The following is a 16543-nucleotide window of genomic DNA, read 5'->3' on the forward strand; positions in this document are numbered from 1 at the left end:
GTTTCCAGATGTCCCATTGCTCAGGCCCAATCTGTCTATCAAGAACGATTCAAGGACGAGGGGGGGGCCACTTCACCGTCAAGCCATTGAAGAAGTCCTCTGTCATGGTAATGCTTCATTGTAGTATTAGTAACCTTCTATGTTATTTAAGTAATATAATCATATATAGTGGTGTTAATATCATCTGAGCAGTTAGATAACCATATACCATGGGGTCCCCAATCAACAATTGTATGATTAGCCATAAACATTAATTTTCCTGATTTGTCCCAATGAACAGGAATATATTTAAAGTTCTTGTTAGTAAACCCTTTGCATAGTGTTCTTTGTTCTTTCCTTAACTCTTTCCCTCAAGTTTTGGTAGTATAAACATGGTTCATGGACAAAGGAGTAGTAAATAATCCAAGCAGTGTCCAAAAGTCCTCTTTTAGAGACAGGGCGAAAGCCCAAGTTTGTCAGCTAACATTTATGCATAATTCTGTTGGGCCCATATACAAAGAAAGGACTTCATAACCTAGAGAGATTAATTAGTTTTTCTTCTTCTTCAGGATGAGAGGGCCCCTCCAAGTTCCAAGGACGGGGAATATGTGTTGAGTCATTAGTGGATATGATTGGTCTATCTGTCCATTTTATAACCTACAGTAATAAAAGGGGGGTTAGGTATATAAGCCCATTAAGTGTGATCAATCAAGTCAGCCTGAGCAGGGAAAGCAAAAGCAAGCAAAGCAAGCATAGCGAAGAAAAATATTTTCAGGATTCCGAGACATTCCCTGTTGAGAAATCAGATTTTCAGCTTGATTAGTAAGGGTATTTATCTGTCGCCAAGTAGGGAGATCATAAGGTCGGTGACGTTGAGTGTGGTGGTTTTTGGAAATTTTTAAAGTTGCCGTGGCTTATAATTGGAATTCCTTCTTCCTGAGGTTTTTGTGGTATCATCTGTAGTCTGAATGTTGGGGGCCCCCTTAGGTTGAATCTTCTGAAGAGGAAGTCATATGAGTTTGTTGGATCCATCTGGAGAAATAGAAGCATATCCCTTTCCCTGTAAGATTAGTTTCTTAGATTTCCATAGATTAGTTAACCCGTCTTGATATCAAATGGGCAAAGGAAGGGAGGTGTCCTTTAATGTTTCAAAATGTTTTTCTGCTTTTGTCAAAATATCTTCTTGTGGTAAGTAAAAAAAAAAAAATTAAAACAAATCTATATTAACAATAGTTACAGAAAGAAAGGAAAGCAATAATGATGAAAACATTCCTAGGAAATATTTAAGTCCAAAAATAATCATCTAGAGATCTGTTTGGGGATTGGTAGATAATGTCCCCCAAGAGGACATTGAGAAGCTTTTATTTTAAATTAACCTTGACTCTTGACTACTTAAACCTTTCTTCTTGAATGTTGTTTCCATGAATTTGTTGATTTCTGTGTCACAGGTATGAGTCATCTTGTTCAGCCAATGCTATTGTTCTTCCTTTTCATATATGTAAATCAAATAGACCCAATTTTGGTTTTAAGTTAACTTCTTGGTCTTCGGGTATTTTGGAATTGACAACATTGATGTTGTTATGTTAGAGGTAGGTTTTCTGGTTGATAGAGTTTATGCCTCATGTTTAACAGATGGGACAGTCAGTGGCTTAAAGCAAGCCTTTGTAGATATATGTACCCATTTAAAAAATATTTTTGCATTAGGCCCAGGTATTGGTGGCGTAGTCTGTCTAATGTTATAAGTTCCAACCAAGCAATGTGTCAGTAAGTAAGTAAGTTTGCCTTAATTTCCATGAGGTACTATAGTCTTGTTGTCATCATTAACTAACCTGAAAATTTGGCTATGATTTTGAAATAATGGGTTGATTTCTTTCTCATTTAGCATATATGTTTTTTCTGATATAAAAAGAAATGGGATCTGACTGTATTTTAAGTGGTTTGTATTATTTAGGGGAAAGGATTAGGAGCAAACATTCAAATATTTTTTTCTTAAGTGAAATGATTGAAAAGCTGATGCAGAACAACTTGATAAATGAAATGTTGCTCATATCCAAATATATTTGACCATGTCCTTGGAAAGCAAATGCAGCCTGGCAGTTGTTGAATCTTTCTGTTCAGCGTGTCAAGGAAGATGATTATACTTTCAAGACAGACCTGAAAAGAAGGTGAGTATTTTGCAGTTTTGATATCCCTAGGAATAAATAACTTATTTGGGAAATGGTGTCCTTTTTATGTTGTTTTTGTTTTGTATTGTGAAACAGGCATTGAAGTTGGTGTTATTTTGTTTTAAGAATCTTATAGACTGGAAATAGAAATAAAGCTATATTAACAGTAGTTATAGGCTTAAAAAATATACTGCACCAAAATCTGCTCTGGATAAGGAAGATAAAAGTGTTCCTGTGTATTTTTCTTTATTTAATTTTCTATTTGTAGTTACAATGTATAATGTGTTTGTTTAATTATGTCTTGTGTTTGTGCATTATAAGGAATGTCTGTATTCTGTTTAATAGAGAATGAATGTAAAAATTGTTTGAATTTGCTTAGAAATATAGGTAGGGCTATTGTCTGTTTTTATAGAATTAGGTATTCTCATTAATGTAAAGTAAGCTAATAGGAGGGTTATAACATATTGTATAGTTTTACCTTGGAGAGGTGTGGTCCATATAAAGAAGAATTTGTATTTATTGAGACATGTAAGAAGGAAGAGGAAGAAAGTTCAGGGCAGTGAGTTTTATCCATTTGTCATAAAATTTTCTCTCATTTGTCATAAACTCTTTTTTATGTTTTTGTATTCATCATTTTATTTGCCATTTCTTGTATCTTTTATCAAAAGCATATATCTTTTCTTTAGCAACTATGAAGTGTCTTGTATGTTAGTATTTTATAGATTGGTGAATATCTTTGTTATATATATTTTAATATAAATATATTTATATGTTTATTAATAGTTTAAAATCTCTTTAGTTTTTCTGTAAGAAAAATTTTTTGTAAGAGGAAGTTAACATTCAGTGATTAATGTTTTAAAATCTTATTTCATTTGGAAATGACCTGGCTATTTAATAAACTTTTATTATTTAGTTTAGTATAACTCCAGAAACTTAAGTTACCCCAATCCTAAGGGATTATTTTAGATTATGATAATAGATTATTCTATTAAAAATATAATTAGTTATCTAAAAATTTTCATCTTATATATATATATCATATATATATATATATATATAAAGTTACACTTTTGTTGACAAATTTAGTTTACCTTAAACCTAGGCATAATAAAAGTATTATATAATGTTGATGACTTAAGACATGTCTTAATTAGATTAGCAAACAAATGAATTTAAATAGAGCTGATGAACTTCATATTATTCAAAAACAAAGACATATATTGAGACATAGATAATTTTAGATAGATAGGCATAGTTTTCCTCTTGAAATTTAAAATATCTTTTTGTTTTATTTTTTAATTTTTATTTTTTATTTTTTTTTAGTTCCACCAATTCATTTATGGCTGGAGTCCTAGATAGAGTGGGCTGTGTATTTCTTAGGCCTGTTTTTGTTTCCCAGGCAGAATTGGAGCTCCAAAAAAGTATTTTAAGAAGTTAACGTTTTCCTAACTGTATGTGTAAAAAGAATTGGTTTTGCAATTTCAAAAAAGATTTTATTTTAATCAGTATTCTCTGGAGTCTAAAGAATATCATGGCCATCCAGTGTCAAAAATATCATTTCTCCTTTTTGTAGTTACAGTATATTATTAACGATATATGCATGAGGGAATTGCTGTCACAGAGGAAGTAAAGCCTTGGCTATAAAATTTTGACAAATATTAGGATTCTTAAGCATATCTTGAGGTAACATAGTCTATTGAAATCTTTTATGAGTCCCAATATGACTAGGTTAAGGGAGAGAGAAAGTGAATCTTTCTTGGTCTAAAGGGTATAGAGGTATATTAAAAAAGCAATCTTGTAAATCAGTAACAATAATGTGCTAATTTTGAGGAATAGTAGTAGGTGATGGGATCCCTAGTTGTAATGTACCCATAGGTTTCATAGATGGATTAACTTTTCTAAGGTCTGTTAAGAGACACCATTTGTTAGATTTCTTTTTTATAACAAAAATAGAGTTCCAAGAAGAGCAAGATTCCTCAATATGTTTCAATTCTAATTGTGTGTCTATAAGTTCTTTAGTAGCTTGTAATTTTTCTTTCATAAGGGGACATTGCTCTGTCCAAATAGGCTCGTCATTCTTCTCAGTTATTTTAATAATTGCTTTGTTTGTTAAATGAGCAGTGGCCCCTAGAAAAAATGTGGAATGTGTAAGGTCGGACCCCGGGGGCCATGATGGGCTGCCCCTCCTCTCCCTCCTGCCAGCGAGAAGGTCCCTAATGGAGGGAGGCTCCCGGATCCCGGGGACCAATGACAGCACACTTTGCCGCTAAAGCCACCCTGCTCCAGCCGCATAGAGAGACCTATCAGCCCGCGACGCCGTGAACTGGCAACCTATCCAAACCCCCATCCACTAAACCCTGCCATCCCTCGCTGCGTGCATATATAAACAAACTTCTAACGCAGCCGGGGTGCGCGGACTTCCTCGACCTGCCCCATTCGGGTCCGGGAGCCCCTCCTGGGAGCGCTTCGCCATTAAAGCCTGTAAGACATTCTTTTGGTGTACCTGGTCATCTTTTACCTAACAGAATGTATATCTGAGTTTGCCATTGCATAAGTAAGTCTCTTTCTATTAGATTCAGGGATGCATTTATCACATAAGGTCTTAATGTTGTAGGTTGGCCTTTTGGTCTTTCATATGGGTAGATCAAAACATTTTGATAAATTTCTTGTACTTTGGTTTGAGAAATTCCCACAATTTGGCAAGAGACATTTTGTATAGGCCAGGATTTGGGCCATAAGTGTTTGGAAATAATAGTAATACTAGATCCAGTGTCGAGGAGACCAGAACATCTTTTATTATTAATTTTGATATTTATATTTGGTCGGGCATATTCAGATACCAATGATGTCCATAAGGATTGTTTTTGATCTGTACTGCCAAACCCGTCTGTCCGTACATTATTAGAGGAGTTAATAGAAATGTAAGGCAAAAGAAGTAATTGAGCAGTTTTGTCCCGCTTTTTGAATTGCCATGGAATCTGAGATGACATCATAATTTGAATCTCTTCTTTATAATTTAAATCAATTATTCCAGGGTGACTAGTAATTCCTTTAGAAGCCAAACTAGATTGGCCAAGTAAAAGACTGAAGGTTTGTGGGGGCAGGGGTCCAAAAAGTCCGGTAGATATTCTAGAAGGGACTGCTTGAGGGTAAAGGAAAAAATCATTTAGGGCTGGTATATTGAAGGCAGCACTGCCGAATGTTGAGGGTTTGAGGGAAACGATAGAATTTACCCCTGGTTTTTGTTGTAGGGGACTTGGAGGGTCCCCTGTTTGGAGTTCCCTGGAATAGGTTTTCCTTCAATATCAAATTTAGATTTACAGTCTTTGGCCCAATGCATTCCTCTATGGCAGCAAGGGCAAATTCTTGGAGGTTTTTTATTAGCCGCCTTAGGGCTGTCCCTTTCTAAATGGTTTTTATCTCCACATGTAAAGCATCCTTCATTTCCCTTTTTAAAGGTAGTAGCCATTGTTTCAGCTAGCATTTGCATCTTTTGAGTTTCTGATCCTAGATTGTGAGAAGCCTTCAAAAATCAATAATAGTCCCAGTCTCATGAATTGCAGTGATAGCTCTTTGAGATTCCTGATTTGCATTCTCATAAGCAAGTAATTTCTCTGTTTCTTGGTTTCTTCTCTAATTACAGTACGGGAAATAGCAGTTTCTAATCTAGCTAAAATATTAGTATAACTTTTATTAGGTCCTTGTAATATTTTAGTGTAACTAACTGCAGGCTCTCCTTGAGGAGTAATTTGATCCCAAGCTTTAAGGGCCACTGTTTTGAATTGTTGATGCAACAAAGGAGGGCATTGTATTTGAGTTTCTATGGTATCAAATTGTCTGGAGCCAGTTAACATTTCATAAGTAATCTGGTTTTGAGGAGTGCCAGCTCGAGTATTCTTGTTAGCCTGATCTCTGGCTATATCATGAAACCACATTGTCCATTGAAGGTGTTCTCCCGGTTTAAGGAGAGCTTTTATTAAAGTTCACCAATCATAGGGAATAAAGTTTCCAATAGAAGATGCCACAACATTTAGAAGCTCTCTAGTAAAAGGCGAATGTGGGCCATACATGGTTATAGCCTTGAGGTATTATGTGCCCTTGAGTGTCAGAATTTCTTAAAACTGGAAAGATGGAAAAACCATCAGTGTCAGAAACTTGTGATTGCAAAGCCAGTAATTCAGAGAGCCTCTGCTGTGGAGGAGAGCGAATAAGTGCTGATTTGTTGCAAATATGAGTCTGTATCAAGGACTTATCATAATTTTCCATAAAAGCATTACCAGTTTTAGTGTCAAAAAACACCTGAGGAGAGTCGTCGTCGGAATCATTAAGTTCTAAAAAAGGAGAGACTTCTGGATTTATGCTTGCTGGCACAGGAGGAGCAATTGGAGCAGCCGGGGCAGGACTAGTAGGAAAATTTTTTTATGTTGTTCTAATTGGACCTTTTGTAAAGTTTTATCATCTAATTCATATTCATGTAATAAGTGTTCTGTCTGTTGTCGAATATTAGGAGGGTTGGAATATACCTTGAAATGGCCAGAAATCAATTGAAATTTTTTCCTTGCTTGGCGGCTTGTTCAACATTTTCTTTGACCTGGTGCCAAATTTCTAAATCAAAACTGACTTTATCAGGGAACCAAGGATTATATTTAACCAGTGTTTGAAAGTAAGCCTCTATTCATTGGCATTAAACCAAAAGTCCCTGAGCTTTAAACAAATGGTGAAATAAAGTAGAGAAATGATGGGGCTTTCCAGTCGTATAACCCGTGTCTTAGTACTTACTGACCTCAATAGGTCCTGAGTCCCTCTGACCAAAATGCCATGTACACCAGTGTCCCTGTTCGGGCGCCACTTGTTGGGGTCCTTTAATGTACCGGGACCTGGTGGTCCGGAGGCGACGATAAGAAAGTGAAAGAGAGAAAGAGGCTGACACCCCCTGGTTTATGCAGCAAACCAATAAAGTCCTTGACACAGGACTTGCGTTTCTCATGAAGGCACCGGGCGCCCTCTCGAGGTGGGGGTGAAGGCACAGGGTGCCTTCTCGAGAGAGTCTTAGAAGCCCGGGCAGGAGAGTGAGCAAGGCAGGTCTCTGCGCTCCAAGGAATCAGCCGAAGAGAAAAAGAGAGAAAGAAAGACAGACAGACACAGGGACCCAAGCTCTGATGGAGCAAAGGTGCTTTAATGATATTTCTGTGAGTGTATATAGGCTGTAGTACAAGAAGTTTCTTTCGTCAATGATAAAGATCAGAAAACCAAACGTATAGTAACCGTTACCAAGGGAACAAGGGATGATGATGGTCACAAGGTCAGGAGACAATCCATATCTCAAGAAAGGGGGTCGAGACTAAACAATTTTGTCATAAAGAGAATGTTTACTAAAGGAGATTCAAGCCTGTCTCACACCATGACCCCAGTTCCTGGGAGCAGCATGCTGTTCCGCTTAAAAAGAAACAAAGGACTTGTGAGAAACAGCATGAAGGAATCCTCCTGTTAAACATTCCCTGACAGGAAACAGTGGCTGACTTTGTTTTTTGGGGATCCGAAATCACTGCAGATGGTGATTGCAACCATGAAATTAAAAGACGCTTACTCCTTGGAAGGAAACTTATAACCAACCTAGACAGCATATTAAAAACCAGAGACATTACTTTGTCAACAAGTCTAGTCAAGGCTATGGTTTTTCTGGTAGTCATGTATGGATGTGAGAGTTGGACTATAAAGAAAGCTGAGCACCAAAGAATTGATGCTTTTGAACTGTGGTGTTGGAGAAGACTCTTGAGAGTCCCTTGGACTGCAAGGAGATCCAAGCAGTCCATCCTAAAGGAGATCAGTCCTGGGTGTTCATTGAAGGACTGATGTTGAAGCTGAAACTCCAATACTTTGGCCACCTGATACAAAGAGCTGACTCATTTGAAAAGACCCTGATGCTGGGAAAGATTGAGGGCAGGAGGAGAAGGGGACGACAGAGGATGAAGTGGTTGGATGGCATCACCGACTCAATGGACATGAGTTTGGGTGAACTCTGGGAGTTGTTGATGGACAGGGAGGCCTGGTGTGCTGCGGTTCATGGAGTCTCAAAGAGTTGGACACGACTGAGCAACTGTACTAAACTGAACTTGAAGCCCCAGGTGAAGGCAGTGCCATCATGGGTGCTGTGCTCCATGGTAACCAAATCCCCTGGCCTTTCCTGCCCATTGGGCCCTCCCTGGGTACATATGCACACAAAATTAGGGCCATGCATTGGTGTGTGCAGCTCTTGGGGGGAACTTCCATAATCTACACATGATTGTCAGGGAGTCTGAACCCCAGAGAAGGAGGAGAGCTGGGGCCCAGCCCCTGAGTTCTCCTGGAGCCTGGCCCTTGCTTGCTCTTCCTTCTCAGCTCCCAGTACCTTGTCTTGACAGTGCTGAGAACAAGGGGTCCCTCTGAGCTTTCATCCTGAGTCAGGCCAGGCTTTCAGCATATAACATGCTCCACTTTTCAAACCCTTATCACCACCTTGTGATATTGTACCCTTTGAAAAACATCAACTTTCCAGAGACGGGGGAAAGAGAGCCTGCCTACACTGGTCATGCCAGTGCTGTGGCCCAGAACTTAACTTTCCTCAGAAGAGGGAAGGGAATAGATAGTGACAGACATGGTGGGGAGGGTGGTCCCCAGGAAGGCAGGGATGGTGGGCCTGAGTGAGAAATGCCTGATGGAACCAGGAACACTGAGTGCACCCCCTCTTCAGCCTTCCCAGCCATGAATCAGGGACACTGAGGTCCCTCATGTGAAGTGGTTGGGTAGCACCTGATAATGACCTTAGACTCAGGCCAAAGTTATTCTGGACAACAGGGAAGTCCCTGGTTATCTTCCAGCTGAGTTGGGAGGTGTCTGTGCGTGGCCATCACCACCTGCTTTATACACCTGCCCCAGCGACATGAGGCTAGAATGTCCCAGGGAAAGTGTAACCCTGGTGCCCATGAGGAACTTGCCAGCCCTGCTGCTCAGGGGTGGCTTGGTCTGCTGTTGGTGCTGTGTCCATGCTCACAGGCTGGCTGCCGGTCAGCTGTTAGCTCCCCCGGTATGTGGTATAAGACGGGCTCAGCAGCAGTGGCACGTGGAACTTGTGGGTCTCGTTTGTGACAGTGAAAGCAACCTGAGGGCAGAAGGGGCACTGGGAGAGCAAGCAGCCTGGCCCAGTGCTGCCTCGGACCCAGTAATCCAGGGCTGGAGTTGGGGGCACCGGAGCCCCAGGGTCAGCTAGGGGACTGTGGGTGGGGCTGGGGCCTCCCCAAAGGAAGCATTTGGTCTGAGGGTCCCCTGGGCCTGTGGTTCCTAAGAGTTAGGACCATCCTGAACAGGTCAGGTGATGGGGACAGAGAGCTGGAGGTGCTTGGGTGAACCTCTGTCTGGAGGGGCTGAGTCAGCCTGATAGCAGGATGGGGTGGCATGGGCGTGGTGTGGTCAAGGCCAGGAGCTCAGAGCAGGTGCTCAGTTGTGGGGGTGGGGCAAGACCAGCCCGCGGGTCACAGTGCATCTCAGGCCTCCACCCTTCTGGCCTTCACCTCAGTGTACGGATAGACTCTCTCCTGGCCCCTCTTCTATCAGTAGCCCTTGGTGTCGAAGGACAGCTTGTCACTGCCCACCTTCATCTGGCCTGGCAGCAGGAGCCCAGGTCTGTGGGATGGGATGCACAGCCCATCCAGGTCTTTGAAGCTGGGGAGAGGTGGGGCCACTGCAGAGGGCTCCCCAGCCTGGGTCTTCCAGGGCACACAGACCCGGCATGGCCTGACTCGGACCTGGATGAGCAGGGCCTGGACACCTCTGCAGCAGGGCAGCATCCAGGACCTCAGGCTATGTCGCCTTACTGTCCTGAGGGAATTCCAGAGAAGAGAAGGGAGAGAACCTTCCCATCCTCCATGGGCAGTAATCACTTCATATCGAGCACAAAGACTTTTCACATTTTCTCTATGCGTAAGTGTGCTTATTTACAAACTTAAAAAACTGGGTTGTACTTGCCATACTGTTTTATACCGTATGCATGCCTGCTGAGTTGCTTCAGTCATAACCAACTTTCTGCGACCCAATGGACTGTAGCCCACCAGGCTCCTCTGTGCATGGGATTCTCCAGGCAAGAATACTGGTGTTGGTTGCCATGCTCTCCTTCGGGGCATCTTACCAACCCAGGGATCAAAGCCACATCTCTTTTTTTTTTTTAATTAATTTTTTAAATTTAATTTTAAAATCTTTAATTCTTACATGTGTTCCCAAACATGAACCCCCCTCCCACCTCCCTCCCCATAACATCTCTGTGGGTCATCCCCATGCACCAGCCCCAAGCATGCTGTATCCTGCGTCAGACATAGACTGGCGATTGAATTCTTACATGATAGTATACATGATAGAATGCCATTCTCCCAAATCATCCCACCCTCTCCCTCTCTCTCTGAGTCCAAAAGTCCGTTATACACCACTGTGTCTTTTTTCCTGTCTTGCATACAGGGTCGTCATTGCTATCTTTCTAAATTCCATATATATGTGTTAGTATACTGTATTGGTGTTTTTCTTTCTGGCTTACTTCACTCTGTATAATCGGCTCCAGTTTCATCCATCTCATCAGAACTGATTCAAATGAATTCTTTTTAACGGCTGAGTAATACTCCATTGTGTACATGTACCAAAGCTTTCTTATCCATTCATCTGCTGATGGACATCTAGGTTGTTTCCATGTCCTGGCTATTATAAACAGTGCTGCGATGAACATTGGGGTACATGTGTCTCTTTCAATTCTGGTTTCCTTGGTGTGTATGCCCAGCAGTGGGATTGCTGGGTCATAAGGTAGTTCTATTTGCAATTTTTTAAGGAATCTCCACACTGTTCTCCATAGTGGCTGTACTAGTTTGCATTCCCACCAACAGTGTAGGAGGGTTCCCTTTTCTCCACACCCTCTCCAGCATTTATTGCTTGCAGATTTTTGGATCGCAGCCATTCTGACTGGTGTGAAGTGGTACCTCATTGTGGTTTTGATTTGCATTTCTCTGATAATGAGTGATGTTGAACATCTTTTCATGTGTTTGTTAGCCATCCGTATGTCTTCTTTGGAGAAGTGTCTATTTAGTTCTTTGGCCCATTTTTTGATTGGGTCGTTTATTTTTCTGGAATTGAGCTGCATAAGTTGCTTGTATATTTTTGAGATTAGTTGTTTGTCAGTTGCTTCATTTGCTATTATTTTCTCCCATTCAGAAGGCTGTCTTTTCACCTAGCGTATATTTTCCTTTGTTGTGCAGAAGCTTTTAATTTTAATTAGATCCCATTTGTTTATTTTTGCTTTTATTTCCAGAATTCTGGGAGGTGGATCATAGAGGATCCTGCTGTGATTTATGTCGGAGAGTGTTTTGCCTATGTTCTCCTCTAGGAGTTTTATAGTTTCTGGTCTTACATTTAGATCTTTAATCCATTTTGAGTTTATTTTTGTGTGCGGTGTTAGAAAGTGATCTAGTTTCATTGTTTTACAAGTGGTTGACCAGTTTTCCCAGCACCACTTGTTAAAGAGATTGTCTTTACTCCATTGTATATTCTTGCCTCCTTTGTCAAAGATAAGGTGTCCATATGTGTGTGGATTTATCTCTGGGCTTTCTATTTTGTTCCATTGATCTATATGTCTGTCTTTGTGCCAGTACCATACTGTTTTGATGACTGTGGCTTTGTAGTAGAGCCTGAAGTCAGGCAAGTTGATTCCTCCAGTTCCATTCTTCTTTCTCAAGATTGCTTTGGCAATTCGAGGTTTTTTGTATTTCCATACAAATCTTGAAATTATTGTTCTAGTTCTGTGAAAAATATGGCTGGTAGCTTGATAGGGATTGCATTGAATTTGTAAATTGCTTTGGGTAGTATACTCATTTTCACTATATTGATTCTTCTGACCCATGAACATGGTATATTTCTCCATCTATTAGTGTCCTCTTTGATTTCTTTCATCAGTGTTTTATAGTTTTCTATATATAGGTCTTTAGTTTCTTTGGGTAGATATATTCCTAAGTATTTTATTCTTTTCGTTGCAATGGTGAATGGAATTGTTTCCTTAATTTCTTTTTCTACTTTCTCATTATTAGTGTATAGGAATGCAAGGGATTTCTGTGTGTTGATTTTATATCCTGCAACTTTACTATATTCATTGATGATCTCTAGTAATTTTCTGGTGGAGTCTTTAGGGTTTTCCATGTAGAGGATCATGTCATCTGCAAACAGTGAGAGTTTTACTTCTTCTTTTCCAATTTGGATTCCTTTTATTTCTTTTTCTGCTCTGATTGCTGTGGCCAAAACTTCCAGAACTATGTTGAATAGTAGCGGTGAAAGTGGACACCCTTGTCTTGTTCCTGACTTTAGGGGAAATGCTTTCAATTTTTCACCATTGAGGATAATGTTTGCTGTGTGTTTGTCATATATAGCTTTTATTATGTTGAGGTATGTTCCTTCTATTCCTGCTTTCTGGAGAGTTTTTATCATAAATGGATGTTGAATTTTGTCAAAGGCCTTCTCTGCATCTATTGAGATGATCATATGGTTTTTATTTTTCAATTTGTTAATGTGGTGAATTACATTGATTGATTTGCGGATATTGAAGAATCCTTGCATCCCTGGGATAAAGCCCACTTGGTCATGGTGTATGATCTTTTTAATGTGTTGTTGGATTCTGATTGCTAGAATTTTGTTGAGGATTTTTGCATCTATGTTCATCAGTGATATTGGCCTGTAGTTTTCTTTTTTTGTGACATCTTTGTCAGGTTTTGGTATTAGGGTGATGGTGGCCTCATAGAATGAGTTTGGAAGTTTACCTTCCTCTGCAATTTTCTGGAAGAGTTTGAGTAGGATAGGTGTTAGCTCTTCTCTAAATTTTTGGTAGAATTCAGCTGTGAAGCCGTCTGGACCTGGGCTTTTGTTTGCTGGAAGATTTCTGATTACAGTTTCAATTTCCGTGCTTGTGATGGGTCTGTTAAGATTTTCTATTTCTTCCTGGTTCAGTTTTGGAAAATTGTACTTTTCTAAGAATTTGTCCATTTCTTCCACGTTGTCCATTTTATTGGCATACAGCTGCTGATAGTAGTCTCTTATGATCCTTTGTATTTCTGTGTTGTCTGTTGTGATCTCTCCATTTTCATTTCTAATTTTATTGATTTGATTTTTCTCTCTTTGCTTCTTGATGAGTCTGGCTAGTGGTTTGTCAATTTTATTTATCCTTTCAAAGAACCAGCTTTTGGCCTTGTTGATTTTTGCTATGGTCTCTTTTGTTTCTTTTGCATTTATTTCTGCCCTAATTTTTAAGATTTCTTTCCTTCTACTAACTCTGGGGTTCTCCAATTCTTCCTTTTCTAGTTGCTTTAGTTGTAGAGTTAGGTTATTTATTTGACTTTTTTCTTGTTTCTTGAGGTATGCCTGTATTGCTATGAACTTTCCTCTTAGCACTGCTTTTATAGTGTCCCACAGGTTTTGGGTTGTTGTGTTTTCATTTTCATTAGTTTCTATGCATATTTTGATTTATTTTTTGATTTCTTCTGTGATTTGTTGGTTATTCAGAAGTATGTTGTTCAACCTCCATATGTTGGAATTTTTAGTAGTTTTTCTCATGTAATTGAGATCTAATCTTAATGCATTATGGTCAGAAAAGATGCTTGGAATGATTTCGATTTTTTTGAATTTATCAAGTTTAGATTTATGGCCCAGGATGTGATCTATCCTGGAGAAGGTTCCATGAGCACTTGAAAAAAAGGTGAAATTCATTGTTTTGGGGTGAAATGTCCTATAGATATCAATTAGGTCTAATTGATCTAATGTATCATTTAAAGTTTGCGTTTCTTTGTTAATTTTCTGTTTAGTTGATCTGTCCATAGGTGTGAGTGGGGTATTAAAGTCTCCCACTATTATTGTGTTATTGTTGATTTCCCCTTTCATAGTTGTTAGCATTTGTCTTACATATTGCAGTGCTCCTATATTGGGTGCATATATATTTATAATTGTTATATCTTCTTCTTGGATTGATCCTTTGATCATTATGTAATGGCCTTCTTTGTCTCTTTTCACAGCCTTTGTTTTAAAGTCTATTTTATCAGATATGAGTATTGCCACTCCTGCTTTCTTTTGGTCTCTATTTGCATGGTATATCTTTTTCCAGCCCTTCACTTTCAGTCTGTATGTGTCCCTTGTTTTGAGGTGGGTCTCTTGTAAGCAGCATATAGAGGGGCCTTGTTTTTGTATCCATTCGGCCAGTCTTTGCCTTTTGGTTGGGGCGTTCAACCCATTTACGTTTAAGGTAATTATTGATAAGTATGATCCAGTTACCATTTACTTTATTGTTTTGGGTTCGGGTTTATACACCCTTTTCGTGTTTCCTGTCTAGAGAATATCCTTTAGAATTTGTTGGAGAGCTGGTTTGGTGGTGCTGAATTCTCTCAGCTTTTGCTTGTCTGTAAAGCTTTTGATTTTTCCTTCGTATTTGAATGAGATCCTTGCTGGGTACAGTAATCTGGGCTGTAGGTTATTGTCTTTCATCACTTTAAGTATGTCTTGCCATTCCTTCCTGGCCTGAAGAGTTTCTATTGAAAGATCAGCTGTTACCCTTATGGGAATCCCCTTGTGTGTTATTTGTTGTTTTTCCCTTGCTGCTTTTAATATTTGTTCTTTGTGTTTGATCTTTGTTAATTTGATTAATATGTGTCTTGGGGTGTTTTGCCTTGGGTTTATCCTATTTGGAACTCTCTGTGTTTCTTGGACTTGGGTGATTATTTCCTTCCCCATTTTAGGGAAGTTTTCAACTATTATCTCCTCAAGGATTTTCTCATGATCTTTCTTTCTGTCTTCTTCTTCTGGGACTCCTATAATTCGAATGTTGGAGCGTTTCATATTGTCCTGGAGGTCTCTGAGATTGTCCTCGTTTCTTTTAATTCGTTTTTCTTGTTTCCTCTCTGATTCATTTATTTCTACCATTCTATCTTCTATTTCACTAATCCTATCTTCTGCCTCCGTTATTCTACTATTTGTTGCCTCCAGAGTGTTTCTGATCTCATTTATTGCGTTATTCATTATATTTTGACTTTTTTATTTCTTCTGGGTCCTTGTTAAACCTTTCTTGCATCTTCTCAATCCTTGTCTCTAGGCTATTTATCTGTGATTCCATTTTGATTTCAAGATTTTGGATCATTTTCACTATCAATATTCGGAATTCCTTCTCAGGTAGATTCCCTACTTCTTCCTCTTTTGTTTGGTTTGGTGGGCAACTCTCCTGTTCCTTTACCTGCTGAGTATTCCTCTGTCTCTTCATCTTGGTTATATTGCTGTGTTTGGGGTGGTCTTTTTATATTCTGGTAATTTGTGGAGTTCTCTTTATTATGGAGCTTCCTCACTGTGGGTGGGGTTCTATCAGTGGCTTGTCTAGGTTTCCTGGTTAGGGAGGCTTGTGTTGGAGTTCTGGTGGGTGGAGCTGGGTTTCTTCTCTCTGGAGTGCAGTGGAGTGACCAGTGATGGGTTATGAGACATCAAAGGTTTTAGAATAATTTTGAGCTGCCTGTATATTGAAGCTCAGGGGAGTGTTCCTGTGTTGCTGGAGAATTTGAGTGATATGTCTTGTTTTGGAACTTGTTGGCCCTTGGGTGGAGCTTGGTTTCAGTGTAGGTATGAAGGCATTTGATGAGCTCCTATTGCTTAATGTTCCCTGAATTCAAGAGTTCTCTAATGTTTTCAGGCTTTGGATTTAAGCCTCCTGCTTCTGGTCTTCAGTTTTGTTTTTACAGTAGCCTCTAGACTTCTCCATCTATACAGCACTGATGATAAAACATCTAGGTTAAAGATGAAAAGTTTCTCCACATTGAGGGACATTCAGAGAGGTTCACTGAGTTACAAGGAGAAGAGAAGATGGAGGGGGTAGTTAGAGGTAACTGGAATGAGATGTGGTGAGATCAAAAGAGGAGAGAGCAAGCTAGCCAGTAGTCACTTCCTTATGTGCGCTCTATAGTCTGGCCCGCTCAGAGGTATTTATGGAGTTATACGGGGAAGAGGAGAGGGAGGAAGTAGACAGAGGTGGCCAGGAGGATAAGAGAGAGGAATGAGAAGGAGAGAGACAAATCCTGCCAGTAACCAGTTCCTTAGGTGTTCTCCACCGTCTGGAACACACAGAGATTCACAGAGTTGGATAGAGAAGAGATGGGGGAGAAAAGAGACAGAGGCCACCTGGTGGAGAAAAAGGAGAGTCCATAGGAGAAGAGAGTGGTCAAGCCAGTAATCTCGCTCTCAGGTAAACTTGGGTAGTGAAGTTTGGGTTTTTAAATGAACAAAATTGACAACAAAAACCTAAGAGCAAAGGTTAAAAATCTAGAGTAGAGGTTGGATTTTCAAAAATACAATATTAAAGAAAAGAAGCAGAAGGA

General features: G+C 39.7%; 1 protein-coding gene across 1 annotated transcript in view; it reads right to left on the bottom strand.

Annotated features, from left to right (window-relative positions):
- Positions 1 to 9730: 9730 nt before the first annotated feature.
- The window catches only part of LOC138094967 (histone-lysine N-methyltransferase PRDM9-like), a 54719-nt gene continuing 47906 nt past the window's right edge, over positions 9731 to 16543 (bottom strand). The window contains 1 exon segment of the mRNA XM_068990965.1: positions 9731 to 9950. Within this exon segment, the coding sequence (XP_068847066.1) occupies positions 9731 to 9950 (220 nt within the window).

The sequence above is a fragment of the Capricornis sumatraensis genome, chromosome 19 (genome assembly GCF_032405125.1).
Source record: "Capricornis sumatraensis isolate serow.1 chromosome 19, serow.2, whole genome shotgun sequence".
In the NCBI taxonomy this organism is placed as follows: domain Eukaryota; kingdom Metazoa; phylum Chordata; class Mammalia; order Artiodactyla; family Bovidae; genus Capricornis; species Capricornis sumatraensis.